Here is an 18,595-nt window from a genome sequence, read left to right as displayed (position 1 = left end):
CTTGGACTCATGAGCTCAGATTTCTACAGTGCTGGTACGGCTTTGACAAATAGAGCGACATAAATCATAATCATTATGATATGACCCCACCCTGGGAACCACTCAGGATCCACTATTAAGCAGGCGGACCTGTGACAGACAGGTGGCGCTGGTTTGCCGGCACTCGTGGGTCAGCCAGTCGCAAAAAACTGAAGTTTGTTCTGCGTGGTGTTTGTGCGCAGGCGCAGATCACACTGTTTGTCCAGTTTCGTTGGTTGACTTTTACCTGTGAGGTAGACTAGTTCGATTCGCCGGTGGGATAAGGAACCGCAGCCACCGGGGTCCCGGTTCAGAGGTTACACGACTTTCTACCGCCTCCCCCGGCCCAGTGAGGCTCCCACTGCGGGGCGTCGGACGGGTTTTCTCCGGTATTTTAGAGTCGGTGCGCAACAGCGAGCGAAGCAGGAGGCAGGTGCACGAGAGAGGACAGGAGGAGGGCTGCTCGTATTTCCGTGAGAGAGTCCCGTCGTTCACACCGGGCCGAATGGTCGAAAATCAACTGGTTGGCGCCTCGGTGGTCGATCTGTGGTAGTTTCATTAGTATGCGGCTGGAGTCCCCCCCTGCAGCCTGAGGACTGATCGGCAGCCCTGAAGTCTCCTCCGTGCCTGCTAAGTGACTCCTCGCCCCGGGGAGGACGAGGAGGAGGTGGCGGCAGCAGCAGAAGCGGGACCCCGGCTTCACCGACTGTTGCGTGGGGCAGTTTTCACGGACACAACACGGACCACCACCTCACCTTGTGGTTGAGGAAGATGATGGGCTTTCTGCGCCGGACGTTCAGCCGCCGTTCCCGAAGCCGCTTCCAGACGAGAGAGAGGGACGAGCGGGACGGTAAAGGGGGAGGAGGAGCAGGAGCAGGAGGGATGACTGGGAACCCCCTGCTCCTGGCCCATCAGCAGCAGGTCGTACACACGCCCGCCGTGGTCAGCGGGGGGGCATCGGTTCACATCCCGGCGGCCGGGACCGCGAGGACCAGCATCAGCTGCCGCGTGCTGCTGCTGGACGGCTCGGACGTCAATGTGGATTTGCCTGTGAGTGTGTGAAGCCCACAGCGGCTCTGTGTGTTGACACTGGCCCGCCAGCGTGTGTAAATAGAGTACGTGGCGCAGGACTAGGTGGTAGACCAGGTCAGTGAGGGTCAAAGTGCGGCCCGGGGACCCCGGAGGGACCCTGTGGAGGGTTCCTGGTGGTTCGCTGTAAAAGTGAGAGACAGGTGACCTTGACCATGTTTAGCCTGGAGTCAGGGCTGTTGTCCATTTACTTTCAACTTTTTAAATTCAAAATATAAGGAGAAACTGCCACTAAGGTTGATTGGAATAATTACAAGTTAAAGTTGTTAAAGTTAAAGTTGAACACAATCCTGGTTAGATAATATGTTGAAGTGAATATGCTTTTTATTTTGCCATTCATGGAGCAGACATGCAGCGTAAATTAAGGCTCAAACTATTTTGAACAGTAATCAACTATAAACAAAAAGGATTTGCTGTTTTTCTCTTTTTTTATATCATTTTAAATTAAATACTTTCAAGTTTTGGACTGATGGCCAAACAAAATGAACAACTTGCAGACCTCATCTCTGGATATAGAACATAGTTGTTGTTTTTTTGTGTTGGATATTTATTTGGCTAAACAGAGGAATCAGCGATGTAAATCACTTGTAGTGTTACCAAAGTTACCAAAGTTTCAGTGCCTGTATCGTTATAGTGGCCTTTATAGTTGTGTGTGTGTGTGTGTGTGTGTGTGCCTCTTCCTGTACGGTGAGAGGAGAAGCTCCAGATGGTGTTATGATCTGCCGAGTCATCACATTACTTCCCCATTTCCGACTGCTGGGAAATCTACCTAAGATAGACCTGAAGCTGCCCAATCCTGTTTACAACGTCTTCCTTTCACTTTGTTCTTCTTCTTCTCTCTGTCTATTTGCTTGTATCAGATCTTCCTCGAGCAATCTCTGCTCTCCCCCTCACTCCCTTCCTTGTGCCATTTCCCTCTTAATCTTCTTTTACACTCCCTCTGTGGCCTGCTCCCTCGCTCATCGTCTTACTCTTTCACACTCTGCCTCCTCCTCCTTCTCCTTTTTCCTCCTGTTCTCCGTCCATCTCCCTTTAATTCCCCGACTCCCTGATCTGATTTATAACTGTGGGGACTCTGTGTCACAGACGAGTGTGTGAGGGGTAGGTGGGATGATGAGCGAGTGTGTGGGCATTCGTGCGCAAGTGGCTTCTCGTAAGATGTTTTCATTTTGAAGGTTGCGTGTGTCACCGAAGCTGCTGCGTGCATGCGTCACCTCTGAAACGCCCGGACGGTGTATAATGGGTTATCAAGAGCAGCGAGAGTATTTCTCTTACAGACCAACGGGGAGATTGCAGCACTAACACAAAGCCATAGCTCCAACAACTAAATGACGCGGGGCTTGTCGAGCTGGTAGCTTAGTCGAAGGTGTGTTGGAACAAGTTGCCACATGCCGGGTGTGCTGAGCAGAGCTGAAAATTGGCCATTAAAGCTTATTAGCCTGTCACTTCAAAAATATGTTCACTCAAGTGTGTGTCACATTTCTGCCACATCATGTGCACCCGTGTGATAGAGGCCATGATTTCTATCAGCCTCTCTAAAACTACATGCTGCAGAATGAGCAAGAGCGTGAGTCCCCCCCCCCCCCCCCCCTCACACCCCCCTCGTCCCCAATCCCTTAATACCACTGATTTCCTCACACATTCATAGGCGCACCAGGAAGTTTAGAGTTGTTATCAGGATCCAAAGTACAAGGCTGTCATCTTTCTACACACCCACTGTGTGTTATATGGGGCAGACTGGGGTCAGGTCTTCATGCAGGGCGATGAGGCACATCTGCTCGAGTGAAGTTTGGGACAAAATGTTTTGCTTCAGTACAGTGACGTGTGTGTTATTAACCAAGGCCTGAGTAAAGACCTCTCCCCTCAATGGCTTGTCCTTCTCCTTTTGACCCACACGCACGCACACACACACACACACACACACACACACACACACACAGACAGACAGCCACCTTCACGTCCACTTTAACTCGTTTTGTGCCCGTTATTGTCTTTCGTGCCTACATTACTGGGCAATCTGGCAGCCACCTGCATGGTGAAACTCGAGTTTTAAGACTCAATTCATCCGGAGAGGATCAGGTTACTACAGCGCAGGAGATGAGAATAAACAAGCATGAAGCTCAGCCACAAATATTTGCCCTTTTGTTCTTCCTTTGTAGAGCAAGTCTAAAGGCCAGGACCTTTTTGACCAGATCATGTATCACATAGATCTGGTGGAGACGGACTACTTTGGATTGCAGTACATGGACTCGGAGCAAGTCTCAGTGAGTAACGAGCTCTCTTACTTCTCTCACAGCCGCCCACAAGCTGATAAAACAAATTTTCCCCTTCCTATTCTTTTCTCTCTCCTAGCACTGGCTGGATATGTCCAAGCTGATAAATAAACAGATCCGAGGTAAGTTCAACTTAGACTCTTTGTCCAATTAGGCCTACTCGTGTTGTGTGTGCTGGAAAATGTGCAGTATGTGGAAGCAGGTAAGTGGGGAGCAGGTGCGGCATTATCCAATGTTGACAGGGTGATTAGCGTTTGCATTCGGAGCCGTACCCTTGTTTACCTCTCCAGACAGAGAGATGAATGGTATAGGAGAGACTGATGTCGTCCTACTGGTTCGCCGGTCCTTTTGTGCTTCAGGGGCCTCAAAAGAAGAGTCTGATCGATGTTAAAGTTAAACAGGAAAGGAATAATAAAGTAGGTTGGAAAGAAATACAGATGAATAAAGATTCATGGCCTGTCTGACAGTGATGGATGAGATAAAACGGATAAAATAAATCAGAAGACGATTTGATTTGATTGATAACTTGCTACTTTATCTCTGTCTACCTCTTTCTCTCTCACACATACACACACCTACACATTCAGTATTTATTTTTTTACACTCTGCTCTCTCTTTTTGGTCTTTTAGACGGGCCTCGATACAAGCTGTTCTTCAGAGTGAAATTTTACTCTTCAGAGCCAAATAACCTGCGTGAGGAATTTACAAGGTAAAAATCTCTCACACACACAAATCAGACACGCACACACACTTGGTTTTCTCAGGAGCCCAGTGCGGAGGTCCAAAGGGGATGCGGGGCTAATTACTTTGCTGCTGTGGGCAGATTCAAATCAAGGCCGAACGAACAGAGACTTGTTAAAACAAATTATGTGTCAGAGATGAGGAAAAGCCTGTAATACGGCAATTGATTTATGTCCGGTGAGCCTCTCACTCTGTGTGTTGATGTTTTTTTTGTTTTTTTTACACCAACAGGTATCTGTTCGTGTTGCAGCTTCGACAAGATATTCTGTCTGGCAAGTAAGTTTGTTTGTCGCTGTTAACGCAGACAAATGTAAACACTACAGTACAACATACTCAGAGACAGATATGTATACACAAATACCTCCATTTTATATATCACATACATATGATCATATTACATATTTTGTGCACATCGAAAGGATTAGTTCGACATTTTTTGGAAACACGTTTATTTGCTCTAAGTGAGTCGAGAGACAAACGGGAGAGGATGAGAACTTGGTGCTGTATAAGTCAGCTTGACAAGTGTGTTTGATTCGTTGCCCAGCAGGTAACTTCATTACACAAATAATAAGGATAGGAAGTCAATTACAGCTCCAAATATAAAGAGTGGGAAGTGGAAACATACTGACAATTACTTCCTATCCTAACAATTCAACAATTAACGTGGTTGTTAGGAGGTCAAGTCAGGTAACAGTTGTTTGTTTGATATGTTAATTAACCCTGGAAACAGCAGCTGGCAGTGGTTTAGTCATTACAAACGCATGGTGTACAACCATTTATTCAAAACCCACAGAACTTGTTTTAATTCTAATGGAGAGCCAAAAGTTTACAACAATACTAAATTTGATCATGAATTATAAGGAAATGTGTTTCAAAATGATGCCAAAGACTTCTATGATATTTATTTAGATGGAGAGCTGTAGCCAGACAAAACATTCTGTCACAGTCTTGCCTTTTGATATTTGACTCTATTACTATAACATTCATTAAAGAACTGTAACAAGCTGATACAGAATATATATGTGATGGTGTGAGACAATAAGCATCATAACAATCTTAAAGCTACTTGAGGGTAAACAAAAGAAGAAAACTATCATTTTAATGGAGGTAAATGTTAAGCTTATGAATGGTGAAAAATATGCAATTTAACAAAAAAATGTCCCTCTGTGTCTGTAAGAAATGTTGACCTCATTATTGACGTCTAATGGAAGATAAAGATTAAAACGATTTCTGAAAAGCCTTGTTAACAGAAGAAAACATTTGGTAATTTCTCTTAATCTGTAAAGAATTCTGGTTCTCAAAAGTAGCGTTAAACACACTCACCTGTGGGAGTGTCCACACGGGTCACCTACATTAGAGTTTGGGGTATTCTGTACAGTGGAGCCGGCTTTCTCACACACAAACGCAAACCTGCATGCACAAACACACACTCCGACAGCGTGCTACCCCTCTCCCTCCTCCTGACTATCTGGGCCACGCATCCCCAGAGTCCAACTCTATTATAAAGATCAGGAACAGCAGAGGGCTGCTTATTTTAGGAAAAAGGCTTGCTCCTCTTCTCCTTGACACACACACACAGTGGAGGGCATTCTTTTATGTCTATCCCACACATGATAACATGTACGCTATGAATGCACTTACACTAAAAACAGCTCATCAGCAGTGTCTCTCTTTCTCTGTTCAGATTGAAATGTCCGTATGATGTCTCAGTAGAGCTGGCGGCATTTTGTTTACAAAGTAAGTTGACTTTTAGATTGATTTTTCACGTTCTGGGAGGCCATTAATCTCCATTCATTTCACTGTGATATGAAAATCTGCTTGCAACATTTAGTCCACTCGTATATATTTGATTTTTTATTTACTGTCTAATTTGTCGTTGGTAAAGCAGTTTTTTCTTTCTCAGTTGTGCATTTACTTTGACATCCAAGCAAGACATTTATGCAAGCAAGCAAAACTTTATTTATATAGACACAAACACTATATGGATAGTTTAAAGATAAAACAGTAGACACCAGTATGGTCCGTGCTATCTAAAAATCAAATGCAGAGGTCGAGCAGTAAGCTAAAATGGAAAAGTACAATATAAATTTGGTGGTTCCTTGCATTAAAAATATACTTTGATGCAGCGTGAACATGCAGAGAGACTATGACATTTTTGCTGAACAGCAGTCACTGTGGCCACAAGAGACAATTACAGGATAATTGTAAAACATAGTGTAACAAGTAGAGAATGCGTCTGTACTTGATATCTCTTTGTGTGCTTCCACATCCAGGTGAGATGGGAGACTGTGATCCCCTGGAGCACTCTCCAGAGCTGGTGTCTGAGTTTCGCTTCACTCCCAAACAGAGCGCGCCCATGGAGGCGGACATCTTTGGCAGGTGGTTGGACCTCCGGTGAGTTTGATCATGAATTCAGTGTCGGATGGGACTTTTACAGCCATATTTCTACACGTACATCTGCACTGGTTGCCACAAAACTCTTGCTGTGTCAAAGCAACTTATTGGAGGGCGCCCAGTGACCTGAGCAGGTTTATCTCCTCATTGGAAAGAAACAACTGGGGCAAAAAAAAGCTGAGCAGGAAGGGAAGACATTCTGCTGCTGCCTTTCAGCGCCAGCGTTTGTACTGATGAGGGCGTCTAAATTTCACCCCCCTGCCTCGGCCTCAGCCTCGCTCTCACTGGTTTGTACGAAGGATTAAGGGATTAATCCCTGGAGGGTCTTGATTGATTCTGGGCAGTGTTTAACCCAGCCACGGTCTGATTGCTCCCATCTCGGATTAGATTACACACACACATGCAGCGCCTCACCAAGCCGACTGAGCCACACAAGGACAAACTCACACTGAGTTCACAGTCATTGTTACGCACAACACCGAGACTGAGTGAGGGACGCAGCCAGAGGGTCACCCACTCTGAGTTTACACCAATTAACCAGTAGAGGCCATGCAGCAAGTGGCGTTATTGACAGTTTTCTTTTTCAAAGTGTCATAACTGAGGTGACGGACAAAGTGATATTTTTATTGTGAAAACTTAATGTGGTGTCTGATTTTTAAATCCACAGGGGAAAGAGTCCGACAGAAGCAGAGATTTCTTTTCTCAACAAATGCAAGTGGCTGGAACTTTACGGAGTAGATATGCACTTTGTCAAGGTGTGTGAGTGTATTTTACTTTCACAAGTGTCACTTCATTACAAGTGTGTTTGACAACTAAATGTGTGTGTGTATTGTTTCTTCAGGGCAGAGACGGAGGAGAATATGCACTAGGTCTCACTCCTACCGGCATTTTAGTATTTGAAGGCCGCAACAAAATTGGCCTCTTCTTTTGGTAAGTACATTGAACACATCTCTAGACCGGTGGTTCCCAATGTGGGTGCTGTGGCACCCTGGTGTGACTTCAGGACGGGCCAAGGGTGCAACAAAATCTGTCCATTTTTAAAGTTTCACCACATTTAAAACATTTTTACATTATGTTTAAACGCATCACGTTTAACAATGTAAATGAGCAATAAACACCAGAATCTCCTCATTAAAACATTTGCAGTTATGTTGCAGCTAATGACATGACAGCATGACACTGTAACGCAACACGCTTTCTGGCTCCTGACTTTTCCAGGTACATCGCAGTAAATGTCTAAATGGATATATCAATATTTATCAGTAAGTCCGCAGAGCAACTTAACTGTAGACCCTTTTTTCTTGAGTGAATGAGAAAAGGCCTACTGTATATAAATTATCTTGGTATTGGCGTTATCATACCTGTTGAAGGTGCTATGGTTTCCATTTGTTTGGAAAGCACTGCTCTGATCATCTCAACCTTCTTCAATAAGACTCAAGCCTGAGTTGCTAATGTAGAGTCTTTGGTTTTGTTGTTCATGTGTGTGTCTCTGTGTGTTGTCCAGGCCCAAAATCACTCGGCTGGACTTCAAAAGGAGTCGACTCACGTTGGCCGTGGTGGAGGAAGACGACCAGGTTTGTATCCTGTCACAAACACTAACACACACCTTGCATACAAACAATCACACACACACACACACAAGGCGGCTAACAATATTTGTTTGTTTTCTGACTTCAGGGTCGGGAGCAGGAGCACACGTTTGTGTTCCAGCTGGACAGCTCCAAGAGCTGTAAACACCTGTGGAAGTGTGCCGTGGAGAGCCACGCCTTCTTCCGGCTACGCCAACCAACCACAGGCAAGGCCAGCCGAAGCGACTTCACACGACTCGGGTCTCGCTTCAGATTCAGGTACACCTCAGAGACGGACTAGCACCTGCTCCTCGTACTCGTTAAGTGTGTTATTGACAGCTGGAACGGCACTAAAGAAGGATAACACAAGTTGTCTCACTCAGGTAGTTGTGGACGGCACTAATTTCCAGCACACGGGGAAATAGCCTGTCACACAAAACGGAGCCTGTGTATCTATGGTTACAGTGTATCTATGGTTACATGGACCTGTTCCTATGGCGACTGAAATGTTCCCTTCATATTGTTTGTTTTCTTCTGACTATTATCAGGGACGGTCAAAGCAAATTGTCACACTTGAAGGGCACTTCCTGACATTTGTTAGAGCAGCGAAACAAAGCATTACGAAGTCCGTTTCACGTTGGAGTCGATGGATTTAGAAACAGGAACACCTGTAGCGTGTAATGTAGTCAGTGTGAAGAAACTAATGATGTCACCTATCCGGAGCTTTTTGTTGAGTAATTTCATGAAGGAAATTAATGTGCATTTGCGTGTGCTTAAGAGGATATTTTAGGAGCAAAACAGTAAGAAATGTCAAGTCAATTAAATGGAGATATAGTCAAAAATCATGTGAACTTCTTTTGCTGAATTACTTTAATCCCGGTTTTGCGTTAAATTTCTGTGTTTTTATAAACTACACTAGTTTTTATACATTTTTATTTATTCTTTACTTTACCTGCTTTCTCATTCAACCTCTCAATCGTAAAGGAATGATAGTCTCATCAAAGACTTTGCCTATTAAACTATTTAAGGAGCAGTCTTCCTGATAGTGGCACAATAACAACTGACTTTATTTATTTTCCATCCTTAAAGAGGTGAATTCTGAACACATGAACTGGAGTCAGACTGCAGTGTGGTTGCTTTATAATAACAACTTGTATACCTTTCCCCGTCTTCTATGTGTTGGTCTCAGTGGTAAGACAGAGTATCAGGCCACTCATGGAGGCCGAGTGAGGAGAGCCAGCACATTCGAGAGACGGCCGAGCAAGAGGTACCCCTCCCGAACACAGTCGCTGAGCAAAGGTGAGTCGTGTCAGCACATGTAAAAGTTGATGACTAACAGCACCTACTTAGTCCTTTATGTGTGTGCCTGCACGTGTTATCATAGAGGCCACATACTGTTTTAGTTCATTGTAATTCAGGAACGCTTGATTATTTCAGAGAAAAGGAAAAACTGCAGCCTGTAAAATATTCAGCCCTTCCAAAAATGTCTAAAATAAAGTGCTCATTCAACAGGTTCCTTATTCTTAAGCAGGTCGGGTTTTTTTTTTGTCAAAAACACCCGCGGTACTCCTTAATATTCCCACCATCTGTGAGCTACAGTAGCTTTAGATGCCTCTAGAATATCATTAATGAATGATCAGGTGCAGACTGCAAACTGTATTTACTTCCACACACCTTTTATTTATTGGACAAAAATGAATGAAGATTCAAGTGTTGATAACAGTTAACAACATGTATGCAAGGAGTCTGGACTGAAAAACAGACTTACACCAGATAGAAGCTCAGATAAATGAGGATAGAGTGACAAATAGTCATATTTCCTGCTGCTCTATTTTTCTTCTCTCTTTCTGTTAGCTGCCATTTCCCCAGCCAAGCCGTCACATATCAGGTAAAATACACACAAACAACCACAAATACACACATGCACATTCATATTACTGTATTTGTGAGGACATTCCTTTTATTACATTCATTCCTTATCCTCTAACCTTGACCTTAATCCACATAACGGCCTGGATAATCTTAACACTAACACAAAAATAGCCCTGTGTAACAGAAAGTAAAATGGTCGTCACTTTGTAGGGTTTTCCTCACCTTGTGAGGGTACTTTGCTTGGTCTATACACATAAAGAAGTTAATGTTTTCAGTTGGTTTGATAATCTGCTGTCAGTGATTGTTGTCCATATTTTCCAGCTCTCACGCCAGCCCTGATCCCAGCCTACATCCAGTGAGTGACCTCAGATAACCTACTTTTAAACACACACACGCGCAGCAGCCACTGATCTGGCTCCGCTCTTGTGACAACATTTAATTTCGGCGTCTCTTCAATCCGTCTCCTCTTCTCCCCTCCAGTACCAGCACAACATTCCTATTGGCCACGAGCCGTGGCACCCGCCCCACCCGGCTCTCACACCTCCAGTTTACCTGCACCACTCCGGGGACAAACCATCACACAGGTAAGACAACCAACCACAGAGAGCAGGGTGTAGAGATACTCCAGGACATTGATTTTTAAATTGCTTCAAGAATGATGCGAGTCAGTCTCAGGGGTCCTTGATCAGAAATTGATTTTTAGACAAAGTCACTCATCTCACATTCCAAATGATCTGTTTTTCACCACACTTCATGTCACTCATAAACCTCACATGTCTGTGTTTGTCTTGTTTGCCTCCGTGTGTGTGTGTGTGTGTGTGTGTGTGTGTGTGTGTGTGTGTGTGATCCTCCATCTCCCTGTGATGTTCAGGCCTTCTTCCCAGTTTGCGAGTCCCGTGTCCAGTCATCCTCCCGCCCCACAGCGCACCAGCGGCACCTTCCCAGGATCGATCAGTGTGGTTTACAGGGATAAGGTCATGACCGCACTTTGACCTCTGTTTGAACTGGGAATCTGTTTCCAACCCAGACTCTTAACACTGAGAATTACACAGACTGGTGTCCGAGAGAGAGAGAGAGAGAGAGAGAGAGAGAGAGAGAGAGAGAGAGAGAGAGAGAGAGAGAGAGAGAGAGAGAGAGAGAGAGAGAGAGAGAGAGAGAGAGAGAGAGAGAGAGAGAGAGAGGCTCCTTTGATGGATTCAATGGGAAAAGTTGCCCCCATCATCCTCATCACCTCTGTCATCATCCATTTGTCACATCGCCTCATGTGTTTCAGTGTACGCCTTCATGAGATATCCCAAAAAGGAGCAATGGGAGAGACGTGAGGTGAAAGGGACGGGTGCAACAGGAAGTTATTTAACTTTGGGCCTCTTATCGACACGGTCAACAGTTGCATCAACAGCTGTGGGTGTGACACACAGCTTGTGGAGGCAATTAAGGCACTTTAAAACTGACCACCATTGTAATGATTGCTGAAATTTGCATAAAAAACCTCCTTTCATGTTGTCATTACTATGACTTACACCTAGAAATCTGTATATTCATGGGTACATCGCAAACAGGAACTGCTGATGGCTCATACGGAATACTTTTGATGGTGCCAGTTTGCCAAAATGTAAAGTTGTAGCTCACAGCTAACTCACTGACTAAATGGTAACGTTATATTTCCTGTTTACAGATTCCAAATCCATTAAATTGCTAATAAAATTAGAGCATGATTATCCTGCTGAAGTAAGAGTAAGAATACCAAAAATAAAAGTGACAAAATCCATCGATACTCATTTTCTTCGGGTTGTACCAAATATTGTTTTTTTTTGTTTTTTTGACATGACTAAGACTCAGAATGTCTCATCAACTTGTTTCATATACAGATATAAAGTGTCCAACTTTCAAAACCCTTGACATAGAGTAAATCACACCACTAAAACACAAGGACCATGTTTAATAGCTTTGTGCCTTGCTTTATTTGTGGACCTTTTCATGTAGTCGTGGCTGGTGTTTTAATCCTTCGACATGTTTACCACAGGATCACAAATCTGCCTTGAAGATAAAATGTGTCTTCATGCATGATAAAGCGTATGGCGCTAATTTATCAATATCACTTTAATTTGAATGAGATAAAGTGATGCGAGTGAGGTAATTCTCAACGGGTGGAAGCACATACTGTATGCTGGTTTAGGGATTGAGCTGCTTTAAGCTATATTGTTATAGTTCAGTGTGAAATAGATGCGTAGAATGTGTTGTTGTGCTTTCAAAGACAGGTTTTTAAATAAACTTTACATTATTATAGCAGGTTGTGAATTTGCTGAATCAACCAACTGTTTACAGAAAATGTGGCCAATGATTTTGCATTATCGTGTGTTGACTTACTCGGCTTTTCAAATAAACAATGTTTATAATTGCAAAGAAAAAAGTAAAAATCTGCAAAGATCTGTCTGACCTTCATTGTTTTATAACTTAAGCCCTCTTGTAACAGTCTTATACTGTCTATCTCCACATCTACAATGGTGTTTGTTGAATATTGTCTAGAACCTTGAGTCAGAAAGTTTGAATGATTAGAATTCAAAGAATAATGATTTATTTGAATATTACAGTTTGTGGAAGGGAAAATACTTTGATTGCATATGTTGTCTTTAGTTTCCCTCTGAGTGGTCCTGCTTCAGACCATCAGTTCAGCATTGAAGAGAATGAGAGTTCGTATTCTGGCAAGATCCACCACCATCACCGCCGCCACACACACAGCCAGGAAACGCTCTGTCACACACACACCAAGAACAGTGAGTACTCTCAGCCTGAGGGAGAGCCGTCCAATCTGTGATATGTCAATACACTGATGCTCTTTCCGTCCTCATCGCTGTATGAATCACAGAAAACATATTTGCCCAATTTGAGGCTAGATTTTGCTCTAAAAAGAATGTAACTATAGAAGATACCCTCTTGCTGAAGCCTCCAATAAGCTTCAGATAAACGTTGGAATATGGTTTTGCACAAAGGACTGCAGATTTTGGCCCAGTCTCTTATAATAAAAGTGCATCCTAAAGGTATCTCTTAATGTTCATGGCCAGTATGAACCAAAGGAATGATTACAGCAAGAAAAAAGCGGCTGACTATCGTTTTAAGACATTTTTTGTGTTTTGGGTGAACTGCCCCTTTTAAACACATTTTCTTGTGTTTTTTTCTTTCTTTACAATAAAGATTATTTTCTGTTTATGTACAAAAGCTTTTGTAAAAATGTGCCACTGTGGATGAAAATCAATAATGTAACGCATTCATACGATACACTTTTTAGACACGGACTTCCTCAGGTATTACACAAGTAGCCAAATGAGCCTGTTCATGCTAACGAATCAACGGTGTCCAAAAAGTAGCATGTCTACACAATAACTAATGTAGCCTAGAGTTCATTTTCTCATTAAACTTTGTGTGCATTAGAACGCCGAGCTCCTCACTGCCCTGGAGATGAGTTGGATGTCTCCCAGTCTCTGCACAAGGCTCTAGAGTCAGACGGTGAATCTCCTCCCTGGCCTTCGCTGCACGTCAACATGGACAACAAGGTCAGACACTGTCCCCACACACTGCTTCCCCATTCTGCTCACAGTAAGATCCCAAGTTTCTTTACTCCCTGTTCCCCTGCCAGGGAGAGGAGAAGCAGCTGTCTGAAAAGTCTCTGCACCCTCCTAACTCCCCGGCGATGCTCCCTGATCATCTTAAGTGTAACATCCTCAAGGCCCAGATGGAGGCGGCCTTCAGGGTGAGTACCAAAGCAGACTTCCACCTAACCATCAAAGTGTCCAGTGCAGTGTAACTAACACCGGTATCCTCTTTTCCTCCACGATGTAGAAGGAAGCTCCAACAACGCCAAGAGGGAAGAACTCAAATGAGACCTTTATTGACAGGCCGGTGCCCTCATCCTATCGTTACAGGCTTAAATATGTTTCTGCACATGTGTATTTAAGACTAACTCTCTATGTGATGATGACTCTGGTCCTCAGGTATCAGAGTTCATCCCAAGACTCAGCTGCATCCAGTCTGACGGCAGAGAAGACGCCACATTGGCAAGACCTCAACCCAACGCCGGAGGGGCTGCATCCCAAAGCCAACGTGAGCACCAACCGCAGAAAGCGACTGGTCAGACAGTTCAGCTTGTGAGTACACATCACCTTTGATTACTGTCTCCCAACCAGCACTTGAGCTTTCACAAGAGGAACGTTGCCCTCTGGAAAACAATACTCCACAGAGTACTTGAAGCAAAAGCAACACTGTCTCCGCTTTTGAAAAAATGTTATTCAGATCAATGTGCAGGTCATGTAAGTCATTTAGTCTCTCTCAACTTATCTCTTACGCAGTAACCATGAAGATGAAGATAATCTCCCAGAAGCACTTGCAGCAATCTCCTCCGAGAGTGCAGGAAAGTCAGGGTCTACCAGCTCATTGGACAAACAGATACAGCCGTCCATATTCCTACAGGTGCTCTCAAACACGCACACACACCTTAAAAATCCAGAGTGCATGTTTGTTGAATGCCTCTCAGCATTACTTGTAAGTAAACAGAGGAATGTCTGTTTGTGTGTGTGCGTGTGTGTGTGTGTGTGTGTGTGTACACATTGATGTTTATTCCAGGTGGATAATATGCCAGCACTGGAGCTGGGTATTCCATGCTGTCCCTCTCCTTCGCCTTCTCCCCATCTCTCCCCCTCTTACTACCATAGCTCCATTCCTCGCCTGGTCCCTTACCTTGCTGCCCATAACGACAGGTAACACACCTCAATTCTCAATGTATTTGCTAAAAATCTCCCTCCGGAGATCTGAAGTAAGGATGTGGGGGCATCGTGGTTGAGTGTTACCATACAACCAGGGCTGCAGCTAACAATTATTTTCATTATTGATTAATATGCGGATTCTTCTCTTGATTAATCTGTTAATAATTTTGTCTCTAACATGAGAAAACTAAAAAAACACAGCCTGAGGTGACAAATGTCTTGTTTTGTCTGACCAAGAGTTCAAAACCTAAATATATTCAGTTTGCTTTCATGTGTGACAAAGACACAGCATCAAATCTTCACATTTAAGAAGCTGGAACATGCAAATATTTGGCATTTTTGCTTTAAAAAATGACTAAAGCAAGAATTCTATTATCAAAATTATTGCCAATTATTTTCCTGTCTGTACACTACTGTCACTGTCCAATAAGGTTTTACAACTTCTTTATCTGTTACTTAGCTTCACTTTTTCTGTAGTTACGTCTCTCTCTCTGCCTTTGTAATGCAGAGTTGTCTTCCATTGTTATGATTGTTTGTATCGTCTTTATTGTTCCCTTTTGGCCTTTCATCAGTCTATTACCTGGTTACATAAATGAAATGAAAACAGGCACAATTGTGCAGACTTAAATCTTCAAACTTCTTACGACACGAGGTTTGTATCTTTCTATGTTTGTAGCGGAGAGGAAATGAGGTTGGACAGAGAGAAAATACTAAGAGCCCTCCTGATGACGGAGCTCTGAGACCTTGACCCCTGTGACATCATCACCAGGCGCAGCAGACCTGGCGTTTAGTGAGGAAAGTGGGAACAGAGGACCCAAAGTCGTTGGCTGCAATCAACATTTGTATATTTGCATAATACATTCAGCAGTTAAAAATATATATTTACATAAAAAGCAATTGTTATATATTGGCTTAATTGTTTATTTTAGAAGGACGGTTCTTTGTATCCATTAAACTGAAACTGTTGAATCTACAAGTGAGATAGAACAAAATTGATTCACTGCCTAACTGACTCCCTCCCACACACACACACACACACACACACACACACACACATTACAGACAAGATACATATGTGACTGGTGCTGCCTGCATGATAAATATGTTACATGATGAAATATTAATCTGACTTACTTTGGGGTTATGTTTATCTTGTATGTCACCGACACATCAACACTGTGTCCGTGTTCAGGCCTAAACTGTATTTCAGACAGCGACTGTTGAAGCATTGATCTCTACACTTTAAGTTACAGAGGCTGAAGTGAAAGTACATTTCAAATCAGTTTTTCAAAATGTAAATAGACATTATACTTAATACAGAGCAGGCTACATTCCTTATGTCAGATATCCATTTTTGAGATGCCAAAACATTTGCAGCATTTGAGTTTTAAGAAACTTCCTGAACCGAGTGAACTAAAAGTGAACTGAATCGACTCAGTGAAGGAGACGGTGAAACCGGATTGTCCTGCAGCTGCAGTCTCAGTTCACCCACTGGGAGGAGACATATCTGCGGTCACATCCGAGGACACTGATCCTGTACTACAGGTTGTCACGAGGAACAGATTGTGGATCACAATTCTTTACATGCAGTTTTCAACACAGGTCAAAATGCCAAAACGGATCTCAGAAGTCATGTTGTTGGTGTTAGCTTTTGTTTAAGCGTAACCCTGCTGCTTCACAACTTTATTTCATCTCTTGCTTTGTCACAACCACATGTGAGGTGACTGATGATCTGCTGCTGTACTATATGTGCTGATCGTGTTATTCCTGCCCACGGTTGGATCTTAATAAAGGTTACATCATCTGTTTTACAACTCTGTAGCAGCATCTTTGGTCTCTGCACTGACATGGGAATGTGGATCGGCCTCACCTTGCATGCCTTTGTGGTTAGTGTGCATGTGTAGGCCTCACCCACCCAGTGAGGGAATGTTGTTATTAAGGACAATACTGATCCATCGGTCTCTACACACCTACAGTCTCAGGTACAGCACGGTGAGTCAGTCTGTAATTGCACCTCAGTTCTTTCTCTCACTGAAGCACATATCGTGCAAGGCAAGGTGCACTTGAGAGACTCTGGTATGAGTTGAGGAATGGAAAGACGTACCTTTATCATGTATGGCATCCTCAAAGGCTTGTTTTTGACAAGTATGTTTATGAAACTATCTTTTTGGTTTACAGTAAACCTCGCAAGAAAATCATGAAATAAATGATAAATCCCCCCCACCTGCAAAGTAAATAAATAAATCTGACTATCTTCCCTTTAGCACAAAAATGACATATTCCTCCCCTTATAACAACTTTCAAACAGTCCCTAATATCTTTAGGGTTATATAAAAGCATAGATTAAATGTTACTTTAATTTACTCTTCTTGGACAAAAGGGATATACTCTTTAGTTAAATTACCTCCATTTATGTTTATTTCTTTCAGCTGGGCGACAATGAAAAACTGGAGTTGTGCCTCAGATAGGGAACCTTCTTGTAGCAGGTTTTATTTGCCAAGCCTGCGAAAGAAGGTAGAACCAAAGACCGATTTTGTAATTGAATGAAATGTTTTACCACTGTAGCTGTATCTGTGCTGTCTTATAAACCCATGAGGGTTGGGCACATTATGTGCATGACATGAATATAAAGAATTCAATCATATCCTTGAAATCCGTAATATACTTAACTCTAATTTATGCAAATTGTAATTTCAAACATTTTTTAAACTAGGCTAAAACTGTTGCACGTATGTCAGGGTTAACACTGATAAATTATGAATTTATAACTTCTTGTGTAATCACACCGCATGTGTCCAACAGTAGATTTCACATATTTCCCAGGTTCATGACCCCAGTCATCATGAAGTGCTTCGAGAGGATGATACTATCGCACATCAAGGACGTCCTCCCAGCAGACCTGGACAGCCACCAGTTTACGTAGAGAGCAAACAGGTCTACGGAGGACGCGATCTCCATCACACTTCATACGGCCCTGTCTCACCTGGAGCACCCTAACACATACGTCAGGATGCTCTTCATTGACTTCAGCTCTGCCTTCAACACCATCATCCCCCATAAACCGGTGCATAAACTCAAAAACCTTGGACTTTCTACATCACTCTGTTCATGGATTCTGGACTTTCTCTCAAACAGACCACAGAATGTCAGGATAGGGAACCTGACATCAACAACCACCATCCTGAACACTGGTGCACCGCAGGGCTGTGTGCTCAGCCCGGCCCTCTTCACCCTCGACTGCTCCGCCACATATTCCTCCAACACAATAGTGAAGTTTGCTGACGACACCACTGTGGTGGGACTCATCTCCAACAATGACGAGACACACTACAGACAGGAGGTCCAACATCTGGCTGAGTGGTGCTCGGACAACAACCTGGTCCTGAACACCACCAAGACCAAAGAAGTCATAGTGGACTTCAGGAGATCCAGGAAGACCACACCCTCTCCACTCTACATAAGTGGGGAGGAGGTGGAGAGGGTGGACAGTATCAAATTCCTGGGGCTCCACATTACTAAAGACCTCACTTGGTCCCTGAACACATCACACCTGGTGAAGAAAGCCCAGCAGAGGTTCTTCTTCCTGATGAAGCTAAAACAAGCTGGCCTGCCGGTTAACTTTTACAGAAGTGTGATCGAAAGCATCCTGTGTCAGTGCTTTACTGTGTGGTATGCCAGCTGCACAGCAGGGAACGGGAGGGACCTGGCCCGTGTGGTTAGAACAGCACAGAGGATTGTGGGAGTCACCCTGCCGGACCCGGACACTGTGTGTATGCTGGCCGTCAAACATCTGTACAGACATCACACACCCGGGTCACTCTCTGTTTATTCCATTACCATCAGGAAGGAGATACAGGACCATCAAAACCCGGACTAACAGGCT

The 18,595-nt window shown here is 43.6% G+C and overlaps 1 protein-coding gene across 1 annotated transcript; it reads left to right on the top strand.

Moving 5' to 3' along the window:
- Positions 1-789: 789 nt before the first annotated feature.
- Positions 790-15,452, top strand: epb41l4b (erythrocyte membrane protein band 4.1 like 4B). Its single transcript, XM_076109276.1, has 23 exons — positions 790-1,068; positions 3,267-3,371; positions 3,460-3,502; positions 4,011-4,089; positions 4,353-4,397; positions 5,806-5,858; positions 6,395-6,515; positions 7,183-7,270; positions 7,357-7,445; positions 8,020-8,089; positions 8,193-8,362; positions 9,273-9,382; positions 9,938-9,971; positions 10,277-10,310; positions 10,436-10,539; positions 12,590-12,729; positions 13,385-13,506; positions 13,590-13,703; positions 13,793-13,848; positions 13,945-14,097; positions 14,299-14,419; positions 14,573-14,706; positions 15,389-15,452. Exons 1-23 carry the CDS (start codon positions 790-792, stop codon positions 15,450-15,452), a joined length of 2,328 nt encoding a protein of 775 aa, XP_075965391.1.
- Positions 15,453-18,595: the final 3,143 nt, after the last annotated feature.

This window comes from Anarhichas minor, unplaced genomic scaffold (genome assembly GCF_050575085.1).
Source record: "Anarhichas minor isolate MPS153535 unplaced genomic scaffold, ASM5057508v1 ptg000041l, whole genome shotgun sequence".
Lineage (NCBI taxonomy): Eukaryota > Metazoa > Chordata > Actinopteri > Perciformes > Anarhichadidae > Anarhichas > Anarhichas minor.
Note: the sequence above shows the minus strand (reverse complement) of the source record. Positions and strands in the feature narration are given on the sequence as shown.